At 43.1% G+C, this 19,955-nt stretch overlaps 1 protein-coding gene across 1 annotated transcript; it reads left to right on the forward strand.

The window, feature by feature from the left end:
- Positions 1 to 378: 378 nt before the first annotated feature.
- Positions 379 to 19,541, forward strand: MetRS-m (Methionyl-tRNA synthetase, mitochondrial). Its single transcript, XM_065425665.1, has 13 exons — positions 379 to 609; positions 731 to 852; positions 998 to 1,069; positions 1,146 to 1,232; positions 1,321 to 1,449; positions 3,551 to 3,656; positions 3,749 to 3,885; positions 6,189 to 6,298; positions 14,509 to 14,608; positions 14,700 to 14,811; positions 15,618 to 15,803; positions 18,579 to 18,823; positions 19,315 to 19,541. The coding sequence occupies exons 1-13, from the start codon at positions 558 to 560 to the stop codon at positions 19,432 to 19,434; spliced, it is 1,578 nt and encodes a 525-aa protein (XP_065281737.1). The 5' UTR covers positions 379 to 557; the 3' UTR covers positions 19,435 to 19,541.
- Positions 19,542 to 19,955: the final 414 nt, after the last annotated feature.

Below are 19,955 nucleotides of genomic sequence, written 5' to 3' on the forward strand. Positions count from 1 at the left end.
CATTTGAGTAGGGCATGAACAATTTGAAATCAACTATCGACCACAGGCTAAGGTTAGAATATTTTATTAGCAATTGCAAATTATCTAAATTACGAAACTATATATAACTGAATATAGATGGTAATTTTATGTAGTGAACAGGTAATGGAACATTGACAGTACATTCGAGGTTCCATTCAGTTCCCCCAGTAATAATTACTTATGAAATTAAAACCAAATCCTGGTTAAAATTGTAAAGTAAGATAGATAAGCTACAAAACTAAATAAAGTAGTTGATCACCTACTAATTTCTTTCTTCCACGAATAATTTGTGTTTGCATCACAAACTAACAAAACCGAAAGTGAAAGTCGACACTCGTGGTAAAGCAGTGGCTGGCTCTGGCAGCCCGCGGGTAGCCAGAAGTGGAAAATCGAAGAAGCCCAGTACTGCGGGCTGTGAAGTTGTCCGCGCTCTTTTGAAATGATACGAATTTTTCCATCAATGCCGGCGAGCACGTTTCTCTTGTGTTGCGTACTCATGAATTCGTAGTGGATACCCACATTTTCGTTTTGAGCACATGGGGCCGTCTCGGTACTTCATAACGACACCTATATTTTACGTCAATTCAGGTGCGGCAGAGCGTGGCTAATGCAATTTTCCGTTTCACAGACGCTCAACATTTATTGGAAAATCGACAGCATTCACCGCCAGTTTTGCATAGGTCACATCGGTTTTCTTTTCTCTCTTTAGGACCTCATATTGGTCACCATCACACAGTCGTCTTGGCAGACGCCCTTCACAGGCTGCACAGGTTGTTGAATCCTACACAAGAAACAATCTTCTCAACTGGGACGGACGAGCATGGTCTAAAGGTAAGCGTAGCGTGCAGAAAAGTCAAGGACCGAAACTAAAAGACCGTCACGAAAATGTTTAAATCCCGTGTTCGTGACAACATTGGCAAGCTTGCTATGCTTATATTTGTCGCCACTTAAATCTCCTTTTTGCTCGGCTTTAAAGATCCAGCAAGCGGCGTCAAGGGCAAAGCAAGATGAACTGACATTCTGCAATGGAATTTCAAAACAGTTCAAGGTACACACGTTGTGGCACGGCCTTTTTATTCCAAGACCTTCTTTCCTGCTACTTCACATGCCGTAACAATTTACAGGATCTGTTTGACAACACCGGCATCACATATACGGACTACGTTCGCACAACAGAGGATCGGCACAAAAAGTGTGTCGAACACTTTTGGGTATGCGAAACGAAATCATCAGAAAGCGCAGTGCAAGACATGTTGCAGACGAATAGGTGACCTAAAGGCACGTTTTCACATTTTGCAGAAAACGCTGCAGGAAAAGGGGTGGATATACACGGGAGTATACAAAGGCTGGTATTCGACACAAGATGAACTCTTCCTGTCTGAATCAGAGGTGACGGAAGTAAAAGGTGCCGACGGCACTGCGCAGAAGGTGAGAAGCAGCTCGCGCTTTCGAAAATGACCTTGGCTGGACATCTTGAGTGGCAGGTGTTGACCTCGTGTCTTGTAGACTAGTTGAATGCGCAGGGTGCTGCGGGTGTCGGCAATATGTAAAGGTGCTGGGCAGCTGGTAAAAGCTTCCTGCCTGTGGCAACGTAGTATGATGGTGTGATATGATGAGTTAAACGTTTAACATCCCGTTGGAGCCATGGTGTTTGTCTCTGCTTCCAAGGTAATGCTAATGTAGAGCGTCCATGCTGCTCAGCAGTGGCTGGCACAGCAAATGATCTGCATGCTGCAGAACTTCAATGTAGTTCCATGCCGCCACCGTTGTCTCATAGAAGTCTCATATCCGTGTAGTATGACTCGGTGGGCTGCATTATGTGCACGCAACTCAATTGTACAAGTTCTCTTGCGTTAAATGAAATGTGTGCAAGAAATAAGTGTGTTGTGCCTCTAGGATATGTGCTCTCCCGCTGTATGTGCCTTCATGTATCCCCAAGGAGCCTTGTACTTGTGCAGCAAAGTTTGTGCAGGTGTGAACAAAATCATTAAGCTAAATACACAATGCAATTTACTTCTAATGATAAAGCACATAAAGATACATCACTAATTACGGCCAGCCAACTTAGGATGACCGCATTTTTCTTACTGTAGTCTACGGGCTGTACAAGCTTAGGAGTTGAAATTTCATAAGGTGCAGACTGTATAAGACTTTATTTCTTTAGATTGCAGGTGCGCTTGAAGCGAGGCCTGTCTGCACTTGCAAATTTTTCCTGGGCTAAATCACATAGCCAAGTTAACTGTGCAATGATTGTCACGGTGCCCTAGCAATATTGCCAGCTCATACTGGCAGCTCGTGATATGCAAGTACATGCACAGTACCTTGTTGCAAGATGCACAGCACATTTATATGCAACTGCATATATGCATAAAACACAAGAACGGTTGTGATGGCACCGAAAAGACTAAGAGCCTTGACAGCATTGTTCTAGCGCAGGGAAGTCTAGCATGGACAAGAACTAAAGATTCTGAAGGCATTGAGGAGCCAATCATGAAGTCCGACATGTTTGACTTGTTCCTCTGTTCTGGCAGCGCCGATGATAGTGATTTGGATGGCTTTTAGAAGCGATTCTTATATGCAGTCTAATAGAGGACCTGTACCTTTACTGGTCCTTTACAGGTCGGCAATAAAAATTTTGCTTACCTTCTGTTTACCGGATGCAGACAAGCTAAGAGACCCAGTGTCAGTCGAGGTTTGTCCCTGTAAACTATACAGTGGGCATGGAGTTTGTAAGAAAAGCTTCTTGCTTTAAGCCTAAGTTGTCCCCTGTGGACTATACGTTGCGTGTGTCTGAAAAATATGTTATGCAAAAATAAACTATGCACAATTGTCAGATTATTGCAATTAATTGAATAGATATTTGAGGGTCTTTCTCAGAGAAAGCTACTCTATTTCTTTGACAAATGGGCTTAGAATAAACTGACGCAGTGAAATACTGCCAAGGGACTGGCAACAGTGTGAGTTTGAGTCCTTGTAGATGTGAGTGGATGCTGTAATTTAGTGCTTCATGTGCTTCCAAGGACTTGCTAGCATGTGTGCAATACCTGCATACTACACAATGCTCTTTTCAGGCTCTGCCACCTACTGTGGCATGGTGCACAAATTGCAGGCTTTCATCAGCACGTGCCACTCAGAAAACCAGAAGGCACAAGTTTGTACAATGGCTTAAATGCTACAATTGATGGTTCATTTTCTTCGTGCCTTGCCTTCCACTGAGTGGCTTTTTTAGTGATAGATTATAGGTTTGCACACGGGACACATAACTGAGCTGACTTACTTTCTTGCTCTGGACCTTGTCAAGATACAGAGTACAAACAGAACTTGCCTTAGATAATCAACAGGTGTTTATGGGAGGTTGTTACAACATTTGTCCTGACTTAACAAATGCTGAACAGATTGATTAAATTTGTTGTGTTATCAGTTGACTGTGTTGTATGTATATGTGAGTATGTTGTCTGAAGCTGCAACCTATGTTAATATGCCGTGTATGCCAATGCTGTGTCACCTAACGCAGTATTCATCACCTTAGATCAGCGTTGAATCTGGGCACCCAGTAGAATGGATGGAAGAGAAGAACTATTTGTTTCGTTTGTCCCAGTCCCAAGGAGACTTGCTGCACTGGTTGAAATCTTCAGGTAAATAAATGCTTGTAATTTTTTTTTTTTTTCAAAATGTGCTTTCATGCAGCCATTCCCCCCCATCCCCCCCGCCACCCCTAATTTTTCAGAAGGTTTAGTGAAGCCTGCAAAGTTTCAAAAACTTCTTATGCACTGGATTGATGCTGGCCTTCAAGACCTATCTGTATCCAGACAGAGCACACGAGTTCACTGGGGTATTCGTGTGCCCGAGGACAGCTCACAAACAGTGAGTTAAGTTGGTTCTTGCTCTTAAGGTAGCACTGCTGTAATCAATAGAAAGAAGCCATTACATTTCATCGAAAGTATCTGTGTTATGGTAGTGTAATTTCTGCCTCTTTTTTCCTCTGTGCATTGTAAGGCATTGTGATCATCTTAAGCACTTGGATTGATGTCGATATGGTGCTGTCATTTGGATAATCAATATGCTGAGTGATGAGCTCCATGTTTGATATAAATCAGGTGCTTTCTCATATTTAACTTCATTTGTATATTTTCTACTTGCTTGTTATAAAGCATTCTGTTTCTGTGACAGTATGCAGACAATCATTTCATGTTAGACTGGCAGCCTTCAATACTATTTTGAACCATGTCTGTACATATCGGCAGCTTTCTCCAGTAAAATGACAACCTTGCACTACCGAACATGATGTGTGTGTGATAGAAGATGGTGCAATAGCACAGTGATATTTTTGTGTATGGCCAATGTGAGAGATGGCAAGTGTTGTAAGTTGTTCTTTTCCTACTTAAGTGGCCTATTTTTGTAGTTTTGCATTAGCAGCCATGTAGTTCGTATAAAACATAATTTATGCCTCCAGTGAGTCTTTGAAACGTCTACGTTACTATGTTCATGTAGTCTAGAAGTGTAATTATGCCTTGGCTATTACATATATACTTGAGCTTTAGTAAATCTTCGTGCAGTAGTACTCACATTCAGTTTTGTAAAGTTTCTGCAAAGCAGCACCTGTGGTGCTCTTTGTCCCTATCCATAGCATATGCATTCCCTGCAGCAGGCAACAGGGCAACACCATTAAAAAAAAATCATGGATAAGCTGGTTTCCCCTTTTGAAAATTGTTGTTTTTAGCACTGCACCACAAATGTTGCTGCTACATACAATTAATTGTAGGAGGTGCCTGTAGAGAGGCATTGCCACGTAACTCTCCACCAACCACATTCTGTGATTCATTAGACAGTTTTAGTATAGCGTACGCTATTCCATTGCGTACGCTAAAAAATAGCGGGTCGTCACTGCGCATGCGCTGAACGCTAAACGAAATAGCGGGTATAGCGGGCGTACGCAACGCAAACGAGTTAGCGTTAGCGTTTTTGCGGGGTTTGCGGAGTTTGTGGGAAACATGGCGGCAATCCCGGCTGCCCGCTTCTAATTGAATTTGGCGTTGCTTTTGTAAAATGCACTTCATTCGTAGCAAATGACTGTGTAAACGGCTTTCGCTTAGTCTCAGGCCGCTTCGACGACAGAGTATTATGGATAAATTCGTGGTGTTTTCGAGATCGCTTCTCGTTTCGAACGAGTCGAGGCCTAACGAAAGAAACGTTCGAGATGTCAGCGCCACCTATCGCTACAGGCGCGAAATAGCCGCAACGACGGAATATGGCCTCAGAGATCCGAAGATATCGTCGGCCAACTAAAATTGTCGAAAACGTGCGCTGCTTAGCGTACGCTATATTATAGCGTATAGCGTACGCTATAGTTGCGTACGCTAAACTAAAACTGTCTATTAAGTATGTCAGGTGGCCGAGGCTGCTCAAGTGAGCTGAGAATGTGGGAAACCATATAGTAAGAGGTTGCACAAACTGGCTTTTCTGAAATTTTCCTTGCTGTAGCCATCTTTTAGCATTACTGTAAACAGTCTAAACAGCACAAGAAAAACAAAAGGACAGAGACACAAGAAAGATGACACTGGCGATGAGTCTCAGTTGGGTTTAACTCACTGCAAACATGCATATACCAAAATACATCTTACATATGTGTTTTGCATGGGGAAAAACAAATAGAAAAAGAAGGAAGGACTTATCCGATGATTCACTGTGGCAGCGAAGTGGCTGTGGTGTTTTGCTGCTACCCAGGAAATTGTAGGTTTGATTCCCGGCTGCCACAGCTACATTTTTCTGGGAGCAGAGGGCAAACATGCTCGTGTAGTAAGAGTCCAGTGTGCACTGAATAACTACACTTGGTTAAAAATAATACAGATCACTCCACTATGACATCACTCACCATCCCTCTGCTGAATTTTGATGTTCAATCACATGAATGAATAAAACAATCATTTTGAGTAGAATCTGCCTTCTGTTTGTTGCTGTAGTGAGTGTGCAAAGAATTTGGAACCATTCATAGTTGCTTTTTTTGTGCCATTCTACAATTCAAGTTGCAATTTGATTATGCATTTGTGTACTGTCAGCCTTTACTGTTGTATGATGTCATGTTGCTTGCAGAGGAGGAATACTACATTTTATACTGAATAACTGAAGTTGAATTAAATGAAAATCTGATAAAGCTGTTTTATTTTCAGATTTATGTCTGGCTGGATGCACTAGTCAACTACCTCACAATTAGTGGTTATCCGGACAAAAATCACATGTGGCCTCCAGACTGCCATGTTATAGGAAAAGATATTCTCAAGTATGCATGGCTGTTTTTTATGCTTTATAGCTGGGATAAAAATCACAGACTTTTTACTGTGTCTATGATGTTGTTCTTAAACATTTAACCTTCTCCTAGCCATAGAATTGTTAAAAAAAGGTCAATATCTGTTGGTGCAGGCACTAGTAATAAGTTCTGTTGTAGGGATGTGCAAATATTTGAAAAGTTCTAATATTACAGCATATTATGTTTTTATTTGTATTTGGTTCGTAAACTAGATAGTATTCGAAAGCTTTCGAATGTTCGGTTGGATACGAATCTTAGAATCAAAGAGAGTGTTGCTGGCTGTGCGGGAGCAAACACAGTTCTTATCATTTCTTTCTATCTAGTCTAAGGATATTGGGGAAATTTTATGCTAAATTTTCCCCGCAGGGACATCTGTGTCTACAGGTGTTTGGTGTGTTGTGCCACCACATACCCAAGCACACGAGGGCTGGACATTCCCACGTGTATTTGTGCATGGCTTAGCCGTGTCTGGGAAAAGTGGGGTCCTGGGGGTTGAGCCAATGCTGGGTGTTTGGACCTTTAAGGCCCCCTGGCGGAGGCAACACACCTCTTCGGCCTCTGCTTCACATAAACGGCACCTGTAGATTGACCTGCCTGGCGAAAATTGGCAGTTGCCTTTTCCTGTCCTCCTCTTCAATCTTCGTCTTTCTCTCAATTTTAATATTGCCTGTACTCTCCACTTCTTCTCACTTCAAACTTTCCGGGCAGCAAGGGTCAACTTTGTGTAGGTAGCCAACCTTGGATATATTGCATATGGTTATAGCAATGGGGCACAGTTGACATTTGCAAGACCTGTCTTTTCAGGTCTTGCAGCGTCCCCTCGTTGGGCTCCACAGTGGGTGGCTGGCGTTACTGTTGGACAATTTGCCTTTATATATGGAAAGCTCATTCCACCCACTCCCTGATTGCACTCAGAGGCGAGGGCACACTGAAGAAGTTTTAAAGTTTTTTGGCGGAAATATTGAGTTTTCCAGGATTTTATATAATACATTCAGAGAAAAAAGAAAAGACAGCAAGAATGATCTCGCCTTTTCTGGTTTCAAAGCCACTTACTGAAGGTTGTGGTCCAGGTTATAAAGTGTCCAAGTTGGCAGGCAGCGATCTCAGCGATCTCCTTTTATAAGTCCGCGAAAAGAAACACTAAAAACTCTATAATCTAGTGTCATTCGGGAATCTCTCTCCCAGTGACGGTCACACCGCACTGTACAATGATTACCACCCACAGAGTCATTTCCAATGCTGATCTCATGGAGCTGACTGAAGCGCCATGAGTTAAAAATGTGATCAATGTCAAGAGAATTAAGATGAGGCACGATGGCAAGGAGATCGAAACAAAGCATCAAGTATGCTACTCGAGACAACTGAGGCTGGGTACATGAAGATCTGGATCAGACTGTACATCCCCAATCCCTTCTGATGCTTTAATTGCTAAAGATTTGGCCACAGTTCACTGAACTGCTGAGGCTACCAGACTTGTGCTAAATGTAGTGCCCAAGAACACCCATCTGACAATTGCAAAAATACTCCACACTGCGTGAATTGTGATGGAGAGCACGCCACATACTTGTGGTCCTGCCCATCCTGGAAAAAGGTACAAGAAACAGTAACTATCAAAGTCAAGGAAATCATATCGTTCAAAGAGGCACGCAGGCGGGTATCCTACCTGCCAAAGAATAGCTTTGTCGAAGTGGCGCATCAGGGGGCAGTGCCACAACAGCCTCTGTTGGCTGTCCGACCCACACGTAGTGAGCCGGCAGTGATGCCATCCGCCGCCCCAGCAGAAGAGGCCATCTGCCTCCGGAATGGTGGCCTCAAAAGTTTAGTCTACCAAGACGAGGCCTTCACTCAAATGAAGCACTCGCAAGAGTGCATGTCCAGCGCCTCACAAGAGGCGACGGACACAACAACTAGCCAGACGGCGCCCCCAGCGCCTAAGGAGCGGCGAGATTCTCGCAATGGCTCCAAAAAAGAAAAACACCGCATCACGGCTCTCGGAAAGCACTCTGTGAGCTAACTCGTCTTCTTAAACACACAGCACCAAAACCATGTTCAACATGGATACACAAATAGTACACTGTAATGTCAGAGGTCTCCTCCACAATCTCAATGACATTAAAGAACTTCTACATAAGTGTAGTCCAAAAATGCTATGTGTTCAAGAAACACACCTTAAACATACACAAACAAATTTTCTCCGACAGTACGCTATTTTTCGTAATGACCACAATGACACTGTCATGTCGTCTGGGGGTGTGGCTATCATAGTTGACAAAGGTGTTGCCTGCCAGGGATTAAAACTCCGTACGCCCCTAGAGGCAGTTGCTGTCTGAGGGCTGTTGTCTATCAGCTCTATATATATTCCTCTGAATTTACCAACTTCAAAGAACCGAATTTCAAAATTATGTAGATGAGCTTCCGGTGCCATACATAGTTGTCGGCGACTTAAATGCACATAACACTTTGTGGGGAGGCTCTCGTTGTGATGCAAGAGGTCGCCTAATTGAAAACTTTCTCTTTTCCTCAGGAGCATGTATACTTAATAAGAAAGAGCCAACGTACTACAGTGTGGCACATAACACATATTCATCTATAGACTTAAAGTGTATATCGTGTACACTAATTCCATATCTGGGGTACTCCGTTCTGAAGGACCCCTTCGGGAGCGACCACTTTCTGATTACTTTAAACCTAACAAAACAGTGTGGGTGCTCGCCACATTTTCCTCAATAGAATGTGGACTCGGCCAACTGGGAACTGTTTCGAGAGTTTACTTATTTAGGCAGAGATGACATTGCTGGTTTTAATATAGAGGACGCTGTGGCGTATCTAACATGTTTTATTATTAATGCTGCAACTACATGTATCAAGCAAACTAACGGACTGGCAAATAAATGTTACATCCCATGGTAGAACGATGAATGTCGGGAAGCACGAAAAAATCGAAATAAAGCTTGGAGATTGCTTTGCAATTCTCCAACAGCCAAAAACCTCATTAATTTCAAACAGGCCAAGTCACAAGGCAGGAGAACACGTTGACATGCAAAGAGAGAAAGTTGGGATCAGTACATCTCCATTATAAATTTGTCCACTGATGAAACAAGAGCATGGAATAGGGTAAATAAGTTAATAGGTTGAGAGTCACATCCCCTACCCTTAGTAAGTATCCAAAATGATAGCCTGGAAAATCAGGCAGATTGCCTAGGCGAACACTTTCAATATGTCTAGAGTGCATTGTACTATACAGAGACATTTCTAAGACTCAAAGAACACGAAGAGCGGCATACCCTAAACTGCAAAGGTTCATCGAGTGATGCTTAGAATTGCCCATTTACTTTGGCGGAACTGAAGGCGTCTCACGCTTGTTGCAACAGCTCGGAGCCAGGTGACGATCATACCATGTACGAAAGAATTAGGCGCCTACACCCTGAAACACTGAAAACACTCCTATCTCTTTTCAATGCCATGTGGGTGGAGGGGTATATTCCATTGTTGTGAAAAGAAGCTATAGTCATCCCGGTACTTAAACAAGGGAAAGACCCGACCTTAGCCAGCATCTACAGGCCAACAGCGCTAACATGCTGTCTGTGCAAAGTTCTTGAAAAAAATAGTAAACTGGTGCTTAATCTGCTTTTTAGAAAGTAACAACAAACTAGACCCCCTTCAGTGTGGTTTCAGAGAGAGAAGGTCGACAATAGACCACCTTGTCTGCATTGAGGCAAACATCAGAGATATGTTTATTCATAAGCAGTTTTTATTTGCAGTATTTCTGGACCTAGGGAAAGCGTACGTCACGACATGGCGATTCAGGATCCTCCGCGATCTTTTCGCGATGGGAGTCCGTGGGAACGTGTTAAACACAATTGAAACCATCTGTCTAACCATACTTTTCGTGTAAAAGTAGGCAGTGCTTTATCTAAGCCATTCACCCAAGAAACTGGTAGCAAGGGGGCATGCTTACCTGGTTGCACACTCTTTATTGTAAAAATTAACAGCCTGCATACAGTCGTTCGACGTGTAATGTTTTATTCTATGTATGTCAATGATGTGCGAGTAAGTTTAAAATCATGCAATATTGCTTTCCGCAAATGACAAGTGCAGCTTGGAATAATGAAATTGTCTAAATGGGTGGATTAGAACGGCTTCGAAATAAACACCCAAAAAGTACCTGCATACTTTTCTCAAACAAGAGAGGGGTAGCACCACGGCCTAGTATTACGATCAAGGGAGACCAACTCGCTGTGAGCAACCAATGTAAATTCCTGGGAATCACTTTAGACTCTAAGCTCAAATTTATTTCTGATGTTCAAAATGTGAGAATGAAATGTCTGAACCTTCTAAAGCTTCTGGCATGTACAGCATGGGGTAGTGATCAAAAGTGCCTTGTGAACTTATATAACAGTCTTGTCCGCTCCTGCCTTGATTACTGAGCTATAATTTATAATTCTGCAACACCAAGTGCATTAAAAATCCTATACCCCGTCCACCATCTGAGTATCAGTCTCGCCACTGGTGCTCTCAGGACAAGTCCAATCCAGAGCCTCAGTGTAGGCAAATCAGTGGTCACTTCATCCTCAGTGGTCATACAACGGTTTTACATAATTTCTGAGAGCACAAACCAACATTGAACATCCTTCTTATTGAACCATAAACGATATGGCCACTTCTATGCTCTTCCGTAACCGGCCTTTAGTGAGGAAGCCGTTCGCTTTGTTTGTGAGGAACCTCATTAAGAAAATGGGTGTTACAGTTCTTGAACATTGTCCTATGACTCAAGCGAAACTGTTACCGCCATGACAGTGGCAGCTCATAGACTGTGATACGTCGTTTGTAGAGGTCATGAAACATGCACCAGAGGCGTATATTAGAATCCATTTCAAAGAAGTCCACTTTAAGTACTCTTGCACTGAATTTTACGCAGACGCTTCTGAGTCACATGCAGGGATGTATTATGCAGCCATCAGCCCATCCTTCTCAGAATCCAGTGCACTGCACCCGGAAATAAATATATTTACGGCTGAGGCCCATGCGCTATTGTCGGCAGTGAAACATATAAGGAAATCAAAACTTCAAAAAACAGTTACATTTACAGACGCCCTAAGCATCGTAAAAGCCGTGAAGTCACTCTGTAAACACAAAAACCCTATACTTATTGAGCTCTATTCCATTCTGTGTAGAGCGTACATATCTAGCCAGCATGTCACGATATGCTGGGTACCTGGCCATAATGGAATCGAGGCTAATATGCTAGCAGACCAAATGGCCACATCAATTACATACCAAGCTACTCCTACCGCTGCAGTCCCTGCCACAGATCTGAAGCCTTTCTTACGAAGGAAACTGCGAAACCACTGGCAACGCTTGTGGGACGCGGAAACAAAAAAAGAAGCTACACGTGATAAAGCCACACATTTGGCACCCATAATTTTCTACCAACTGGAAATCAACCTCCAACCTGTCGTAGGTGCGGGGAGAGGCTGACCGTCCTCCATGACCTCCTGGAGTGTCAGGAGGCCGAATCTGAGAGAAAAAGACATCTTTCCCTAGCATACCAGCAGTGCATCCCTCTTCATCCTATCCTGTAATGTTTCTTGGTCCAGAACCGTTCTTTGATACCAACACAGTCCTAGGTTTCCTGAAAGGCGTTGTTTTACATGTTATTAGTCCCATACATTCGTAGCGCTTCCTCCCTTCAAAGGATTCCGCTGCAATAGCAGTATTGTGTAGCACATGCCTCCAAGCCCTTGTGTTTCAAGGGCTCTGATGACGCAGTAGTGCTGTGGCCAATGTTTACATCTGACATGTTTTGTATATCATATCATTTTTTCGCAATGCACTTTAAGGATCATAGTACATTACTTGAATAATGGGTGCCAAATGTGTGGCTTTATCACGTGTATCTTCTTTTTTGTTTCCGTGTCCCACAAGCGTTGCCAGTGGCTTTGCGGTTTCCTTCGTAAGAAAGGCTTCAGATCTGTGGCAGGGACTGCAGCGGTAGGAGTAGCTTGGGATGTAATTGATGTGGCCATTTGATCTGCTAGCGCATTACCCTCGATTCCTCTATGGCCAGGTACCCAGCATATAGTGACATGCTGGTTAGATATGTATGCTCTACACAGAATGGAATGTACATTAGTCATTACCCTCGATTCCTCTATGGCCAGGTACCCAGTATATAGTGACATGCTGGTTAGATATGTACGCTCTACACAGAATGGAATGTACATTAGTACATTAGTCATTGCCATAATCTTACTACACGTAGATTTTACACACTTTACAGCGGCTATTTTTAGGCCCCTTTACTGTCCTGTTACATCAACTTCACAGAACTCATCACTCCACTGCAAAGTCACTAACACTGGAATGGCGATTTTTGGCCATACCTAGCTCTTGTGCCACTAAAAACCAAACATTCTTCCATTCATTGTGCTAAATTTTGCGATGATTTCGTGCTGCTAGCGAAACATTGCCTGTAAAGCACACTTAGCTGCTAAAGGTCTAAATTTACGAGAAAGCCAGCCTCTCAATAGCAAGGGGTGTGGGTCTACAGACAGAGAGGGTGCACTTTTTTTTTTCTTTTTTGCAGCGCCACCCCAAATTCTGAGTTTGTTGCTTGACAGAAAGTGCGATGAGTGATGACTGGCACAGGGTCAAATGCCTCCGATTTTATGGGCATTTGATGCTGTGTAATAAGGCACAAGCTAGCGAGGACAGCTAGTGGGAAATACAGACTAAATTTTTCAAGTTAACATAAGCCAAATGCACAATGTTTTAGTATAATGGCTTTCTAGTCTAGTTCTTTAATATTGACAATGTAATTGCAATATTCCAAAATAATAAATTAACCCAACTTGCTAATAAATGCATGTGCTTATCATTATTCGATTCGATGTTCGAAGCTAAGTATTCGTATTTGATTCGTATCCGAAAATTTTGGTATTCGAACTCCCCTACTGTTTAGGTATCACACAGTTCAGCTAGTTTACTCCATCTATTTGATTCCAGCACCTTGAAATTCTCCTTAATTTTTCTGAAGTGTAAAAATACATTGACTTTCTTTGCAGACCTGTAACATTTGTGGATGTAGCGCGTTGGTAGCAAGCTATTTCACTCTTTCGCACTCAATACATTTGATGGCTCTAGATACTAGGGACTTTCTGTTTGGTTGGTCATCACTTGACATAGTTCACGTCTGAATAGGTGCATGCATATCCAGCAAGGAGTTGTGAAAAAAAAAAAGGGAAGTATAGTGAAGTGGTCTCTTACTATAACCATAACACTATAGGGACGGGCTAACAGCCGACAATGCTAAACATGCGTAATAGTAGGCCTCTCTGTCTGGCTTTGCGCAAGATTCTGCTCCCATGTATTAAAAAAGAAAAAAAGAAATGGTTTCGTGGCGACATGTAAGAGCGTTGTGCTCATGATTGTGAGGTCACGAGTTCGAATTGCATCTTCGTCAATTTTTGTTAGTTTGTTTGAGATGTTGCCACATTATTGCTTTCATCGTTTGACTTCTGCAGTACTTGTTATTTTGCCCTATGCTTCACCACTACACCTGTCAAGAAGGGCTCTTGCCAAGGCTTGTGAACCGGCCCGTTACATACGCCAGGAAGAGGGGGGTGGGGGCCTTTGGCAGATGCCGCTTTAGTGGTGGCAGACCAATTGATAATGATGCGTTGTTCCATTGTTACTGTGCGCCTCAGTGAGACAGGCGAACCACTGAGTAGTGATACTGTGTGTGTGTATGTAACATACAATGGAATAAAAAGGGGTCCCCTCACTTTTTTACCAACTACACAGTGCAGGGGGTCCGTAGTAGTTGTGTATAGACTATTATGATAGGGCCCCGTCACCGTAGTGAGTGCCAAGTAAATAACACTTTATCTCTGTAGCATTGTGATTATTACTTGTTTGATGGAATACAACTCTGGATATTCTTTTTAAAGCTTTTCTCAAGCTTAACATTTACCTCTTGTAAACCAAAGTTGATGTGGTTGTATAGGTTGTGCTTACCACAAAGCAACAAGATTAATGGTAGCCTGTGATGTGTAGAAACTTAAAGCTGTTTTCAATAATAAAAGAAATCTGTTCTTTTCTTCCTTAAACACAATCTTGAACATAAGCTTATCTAGCAAACTCCGGCAGAAGTACTCATACAAGAATTGTCCTGTTTTGACCAGGTTTCATGGCATTTACTGGCCTGCCTTTCTAATGGCAGCAGGGTTAGAGCCTCCCCGTAGCATCTTGTGTCATTCACACTGGACTGTGAATGATGAGAAGGTGAATATGTTGGTACTTCTCTCTCTTGTTCCTTTGTTCATGCGTGATTGGTCTTGTAAGTAAAATTGTGCATTTACTCTGTGCTTCTCAGATGTCAAAAAGCAAAGGGAACATTGTTTGCCCTTACAAGAAAGTCGACAAGTATACAGCCGACGGAATCCGCTACTTTTTGCTCAAGGAGGGTGTACCACACTCTGACGGCAGTAAGTTCAGAATTAATTTTTGTTGGATCCTGAGAAGTATAGTATAGTGTCTGCAACGAATATAGTTTCCAAAGCCCTGTCACCTTGTAAATGCACAAGCCCCACGGTGGAGCAGATTACAAGTACAGCTAGTGATATACTGCTGGATTTTTTTTCTATTTTCTCGTGTTAAAGGAAGATTGAGTCTTATGAGAATAGGAGAATGTACATTAGTTTGGGTACTTTTGGTCTTATGTAAATAAAGCCAGTCTTGTGCATGGCTTTATACCTGGCGCAGGCACATGCAATAAAAACATGCCTTATTGCTCTGTTGTACATCCGGTTTTTTGTGGCCACTTCATAAATGGTAATAGTTCTGCACTAGTTTTACATGAGTGATTTTATCCTATTGCAAAGCAAATCACTGCATAAAGTATTGTGCCTGCATTTGCATGATAATGAAATAGGTGTGCTAAAGCAGTGCAATAATTCTGCCTTGGCTATCTTGAAGCAATGTTTTGACGCACTTTTAGATTGTTTGTTCTGTTTATTGAGATTGAGGAAGAGATTTGTAGGAATATAAGTTTGTTGAAACTTTACTAATTCCCTCTGCAGGATGTGTTTACAAAATTTCTGGTCTATAGCTTCCAAACGTAGGAAACAATTCTTTCATTGTGAGAAACACTTTTCTGCGTGTTTCTACTCCTACAATATAATGGGTTCAGTGGGAATGTGCAAGCAGTGAGTTTCACGTCTCGTGAGTTAGAGGCTCGACTAGTGTGAGTCGGAGTTGAGTTGTATCACTTTTATTCTCAATTTTTGTCTAGATTTTAACAACACGAAGGTACAGCGCCTGCTGAATGCTGAGCTGGCTGACACTTTAGGGAACCTCCTCAGCAGGTGTACAGCGCCCCTCGTGAACAAGCATCAGATATTTCCAGGGTACGACGTGGACTCTTTTGAAAGTTATGCTGAGGGGCAGAAAATCCTCAATCAGCTCCATGACCTTGCAGGTAACATACTCGACTGCTTTAAATATAGTAGTTTAGTTTAGACCCTGGGCAAGGGTTTCCTTCACTGTTGCGGATGTTGCTGTCAACATGCATGCAGTAAGGGAGCAGGCTGTGTATACTTTGTGTTGTAGTTGTAGTTTATGGGGTAAAGCTGTGGCTTGGGTGTGTGGTTACAGCTAGAAAGGAACTGCAGCAAGAGAGGGGATCCAATTTATGATGCCAAAGTGGGCACATTCTCTTGGTTCTATCCTGTACATGCATAAATACAGGTCACAGAAAGTCTAATCAAAGAAAGCGAAGAAACATATACTAAAATGGAGTACTAGAACAACTAGTGTAGCACAATATTTTTCATGAATTGAAAAAAAAAAATTTGGCTAATGTATTTCTGCTCTTGCTAAAGGCTGACTAGTCCATTGGTCGCTCCATTTCATTCTTGATTGTTTTTTGGGTTAATTACTTTTCTTTACTGCAGGCCTACATTTTATGCCTTAGGCAGGAGTGGGAACAGAAGTGCACGCATTGCAATGAGACAAACATATTTTAAGCAATACGGTAAACATACAAGTAGAAAACAGTCATTGCTTATATTTTTTTTTTCATGACGAGGATTCTTCGGAAATGTGTAAAGGGGAAAAGAAAAGCCGATGTCTTGGTGAAAGTAACACAACCCTTTAAAAAAAAATAGTGTTAAAAAAGCACTTTATTATTGAGGGGGCTGTGCATTTGAAAAAGAATTCATTGTATTCTAGGGACTGAAACTAGCATAAATACCTTTCTGGTGCACTAATTCTGTCAAGTGAGTCAACCAGGAGGCTAGTAGGTCGTAGAGTGAGGACAAATTAATAGAAAACTCGGGGTACTGAAAGGAGGTGCTGCCAGTTCTTGTCTCAAGCTGGACAAATTTAGGTTTATGCGCAAAGTTTTCTTTCTGAGGAAGTTGTATATAAGTTCCATTTCTGGTCACTTGGTCAATACTATGGTCAATTCTACATGAGTTTCCGTTTTAGGTTTATGCTGCTTTCAGATGGTTCTCAACTTGTCCTTCCATATATTCTTTTAAATACCTCCTACTGCTTCATTCGCAGCCCATTGGTCATTGTGTGTTTGTGCCATTTATCATAAGTACGACAACAAATGATTTGTTAAAACAAAAGGCCATGTAAATGGTGAACCATGGGTTAGGAGTGTACGTGTCCATGTGAAAGAATGCTGGAGCTTGTCATATTACACAGAGTGAAGTGTATGTTCGTGGCTCACTGACCAGGGCACGGGGAATGGCAAATACACGTATCCATTGCTCCACAAAAGCAAATGCACAGAACTGCTACCCAGAGAACCATGGAATGTCCTGCAAACTTGAAATTACGTCTTTTACACTGAAAATGATGTTTTAACTGGGAAACTCGCATCTGAGCACATAAATATGATGCCTCTGCGCCACACTGAAATCTAGTCGGAACTGCAGCTGATCGCAGGTGTTGCACGCTGTTGCGTACTCCAGGGTAGCGTACTGTACTGCTGCCGAGAAGTAGCGGTGCCTGCCTATCGAAGCTCGGCCGACATTACTTATTGGGTAGCGTGGCGTTGTCGGCGGGCTGCAGGCATCCGGTAGACCATGGCGACCGAGCAAGGGCGAGACGATTTGCTAGTGCGAAACTTGCACGGTTTATTCAAAGGTGGATGAAGGAAAATGAGAAGAGCATGAAGTATGTAAAAGTACATTTCGGAGCCACTTAAATAGGCTCTCTACAAGTGTGGGCGGGATCTTGCTTCTGTCGATGTCACGTGACAGGCACAGAGAAAGGGCCCCTTTACCGAGCAAGGAAAGGAAGTCAACCCTCATTTTGACGAATCCTGGTAGAAGGCCCTTTGTGCGCAAGGTGCCTGACGTTAACCATCGCAGGAGAAGTCAACCCTCATTTCGACGAATCCTGGTAGAAGGCCCTTTGTGCGCAAGGTGCCTGACGTTAACCCTCGCAGGAGAAGTCAACCCTCATTTCGACGAATCCTGGTAGAAGGCCCTTTGTGCGCAAGGTGCCTGACGTTAACCCTCGCAGGAGAAGTCCACCCTCATTTCGACGAATCCTGGTAGAAGGCCCTTTGTGCGCAAGGTGCCTGACGTTAATCATCGCAGGAGAAGTCAACCCTCATTTCGACGAATCCTGGTAGAAGGCCCTTTGTGCGCAAGGTGCCTGACGTTAACCCTCGCAGGAGAAGTCCACCCTCGTTTCGACGAATCCTGGTAGAAGGCCCTTTGTGCGCAAGGTGCCTGACGTTAATCATCGCAGGAGAAGTCAACCCTCATTTCGACGAATCCTGGTAGAAGGTCGGGCGAAATTCCTGTCACCACGTGGTGTCAGACCCCAACCCTAACAACGCGTGGCCGAAATCTGCCTTCCAACATAGAGGAACGCTCTCCCCAGGGTGTTAAATTATATCAATTACTTAAATCATAACATTTTCGTGTGATGAAACATAACATATGTATCAGTGTACCACACTGTAAACTATAATTTGTGGAAAACTATAAAATGAATTCAGGGTTTACTGATATAATACTACATATAAGAGTGCTTGTGCCTTCGTAACCGATACCTTGCCATGTTGTTCCATGTAGGTGCTTATGTAGGGGCAGTACTCAGGTTTTAGTTGTGGGTGCTGTGGCTGTGTCTTCTTGTTTGCTCTGTATTCCCTGAGGTGGAGAAGTATGGGCCAGCTTGAATGTCATTTTGGTGCAACTTTTCTTGTTCATCCATTCTTGCGACGTGGTAGACAAGGTGAAGGACAAGTACCTGGAAGGCAATATATACCAGGGCATCGACGAGGTGATGGCTGTGCTGCGGCAGACCAACGCGCTCGTCCAGGACGCCAAACCCTGGGAGCTGGCTAAGACCGACTCTGGCGAGATGCGGCTGAATGCTGTTCTGCACGTCGCGCTTGAGGTGCTTCGAGTGTCAGCCATTGTGCTGCAGCCGGTCATCCCTGTGCTTGCGGCCAGGATCCTTGACAAGTTGCAGGTAGTACATCTCTTGCTTTGTAGTGCTGCACTTGCCACAGCATATCAAACACTGATGTGCATAGATCCGGGACCTCAAAGAGGTTCGATGTAATTCTAACGCATTTCTGTTGCATTTACTGCTAAGTTGTCACTGTTTTTGTTTCTAATCTGTTTCTTATCTGGCAATAACTGCTCCGTGGCGGCGTCCGAGCCAGTCACGCAGGGCGGAAAGATTGGCTAATGTAGTAGGTCATTTAAAAATATGGCCCTAGAATAGCGCTCTGTAGTAACTTGTGTAACATCATTTTTCTTTTCTGTGCTTCTAACAGTGCATGCGGTACTTGCAAACATGCCAAATCGATTCTCCTTTCCCGGCACTTTGTCTGCTTTCCTTCCATTCACGTGTCCTCACACCACTGCTTATCAATGTTCAGACTTGATCTGTGTGCTATGCACTTAATACATTCCTATCATCAGGATTTCCATGCAGGTTCGTTTGGTTTTGTGCAGGTGCCTGCCGGAGAGCGATTCTGGGCAGATGCCCAGTTGCCAGCTCTCAATCCAAGGCCACTGACTACAGACCGTACTCACGTATTCTCGAGGCTAAAGGTGCAGTCGGCAACCGCTTAGCACGATCATCCCTAGGTTCTTTTCTTCGTGCCTTCTTAGGTCTAACGCAGGCTTTCCGGTAATATATGGCTTACAATGAAATAAATACTAAGCCTGTTTCCAAGTTACACCTGCACGACTTGGTATTAATGGAGCTGGTGTACGCCATGTAATTATGTAATATGATATATGCTGTGCAATTAAATGCCACACTATACAGTCACTGCTGTGCAAAGAACAAAATACAGCGAAACAACTGACGAGGTGTGTGTTCAAGTGGGTGAAGAAGTCAGGGAAGTGCCCTTTTATTCTCTTCAGCTGCCTCTTACATTCTGTCTCTACATGTGTGACATTGTCATTATTGATTGAGGCATATGGACAAAGAAGGCACATTTTCATTGATCGAACTGTCTCAGCCACAGGCGCTGTTGTCATCTCGGCCTTGCAAGTCACAATCAAGTTCAAAGTGCCCCACATAATAGGAGTGATCTCTACAGCAACAGAACCTGTTGCCTTATGCTCTGCTGTTAATTACATTGTGT

The sequence above is a fragment of the Dermacentor albipictus genome, chromosome 1, assembly GCF_038994185.2.
Source record: "Dermacentor albipictus isolate Rhodes 1998 colony chromosome 1, USDA_Dalb.pri_finalv2, whole genome shotgun sequence".
Lineage (NCBI taxonomy): Eukaryota > Metazoa > Arthropoda > Arachnida > Ixodida > Ixodidae > Dermacentor > Dermacentor albipictus.

What these genes read in the sequence shown, in the direction of transcription:
- MetRS-m (XM_065425665.1), top strand. Translation starts at nt 558, where the DNA reads ATGGGGCCGTCTCGGTACTTCATAACGACACCTATATTTTACGTCAAT. An exon ending in CGGACGAGCATGGTCTAAAG is followed by an intron (nt 853 to 997) that starts GTAAGCGTAGCG and finishes TCGGCTTTAAAG; the next exon opens with ATCCAGCAAGCGGCGTCAAG. An exon ending in AGTGTGTCGAACACTTTTGG is followed by an intron (nt 1,233 to 1,320) that starts GTATGCGAAACG and finishes CACATTTTGCAG; the next exon opens with AAAACGCTGCAGGAAAAGGG.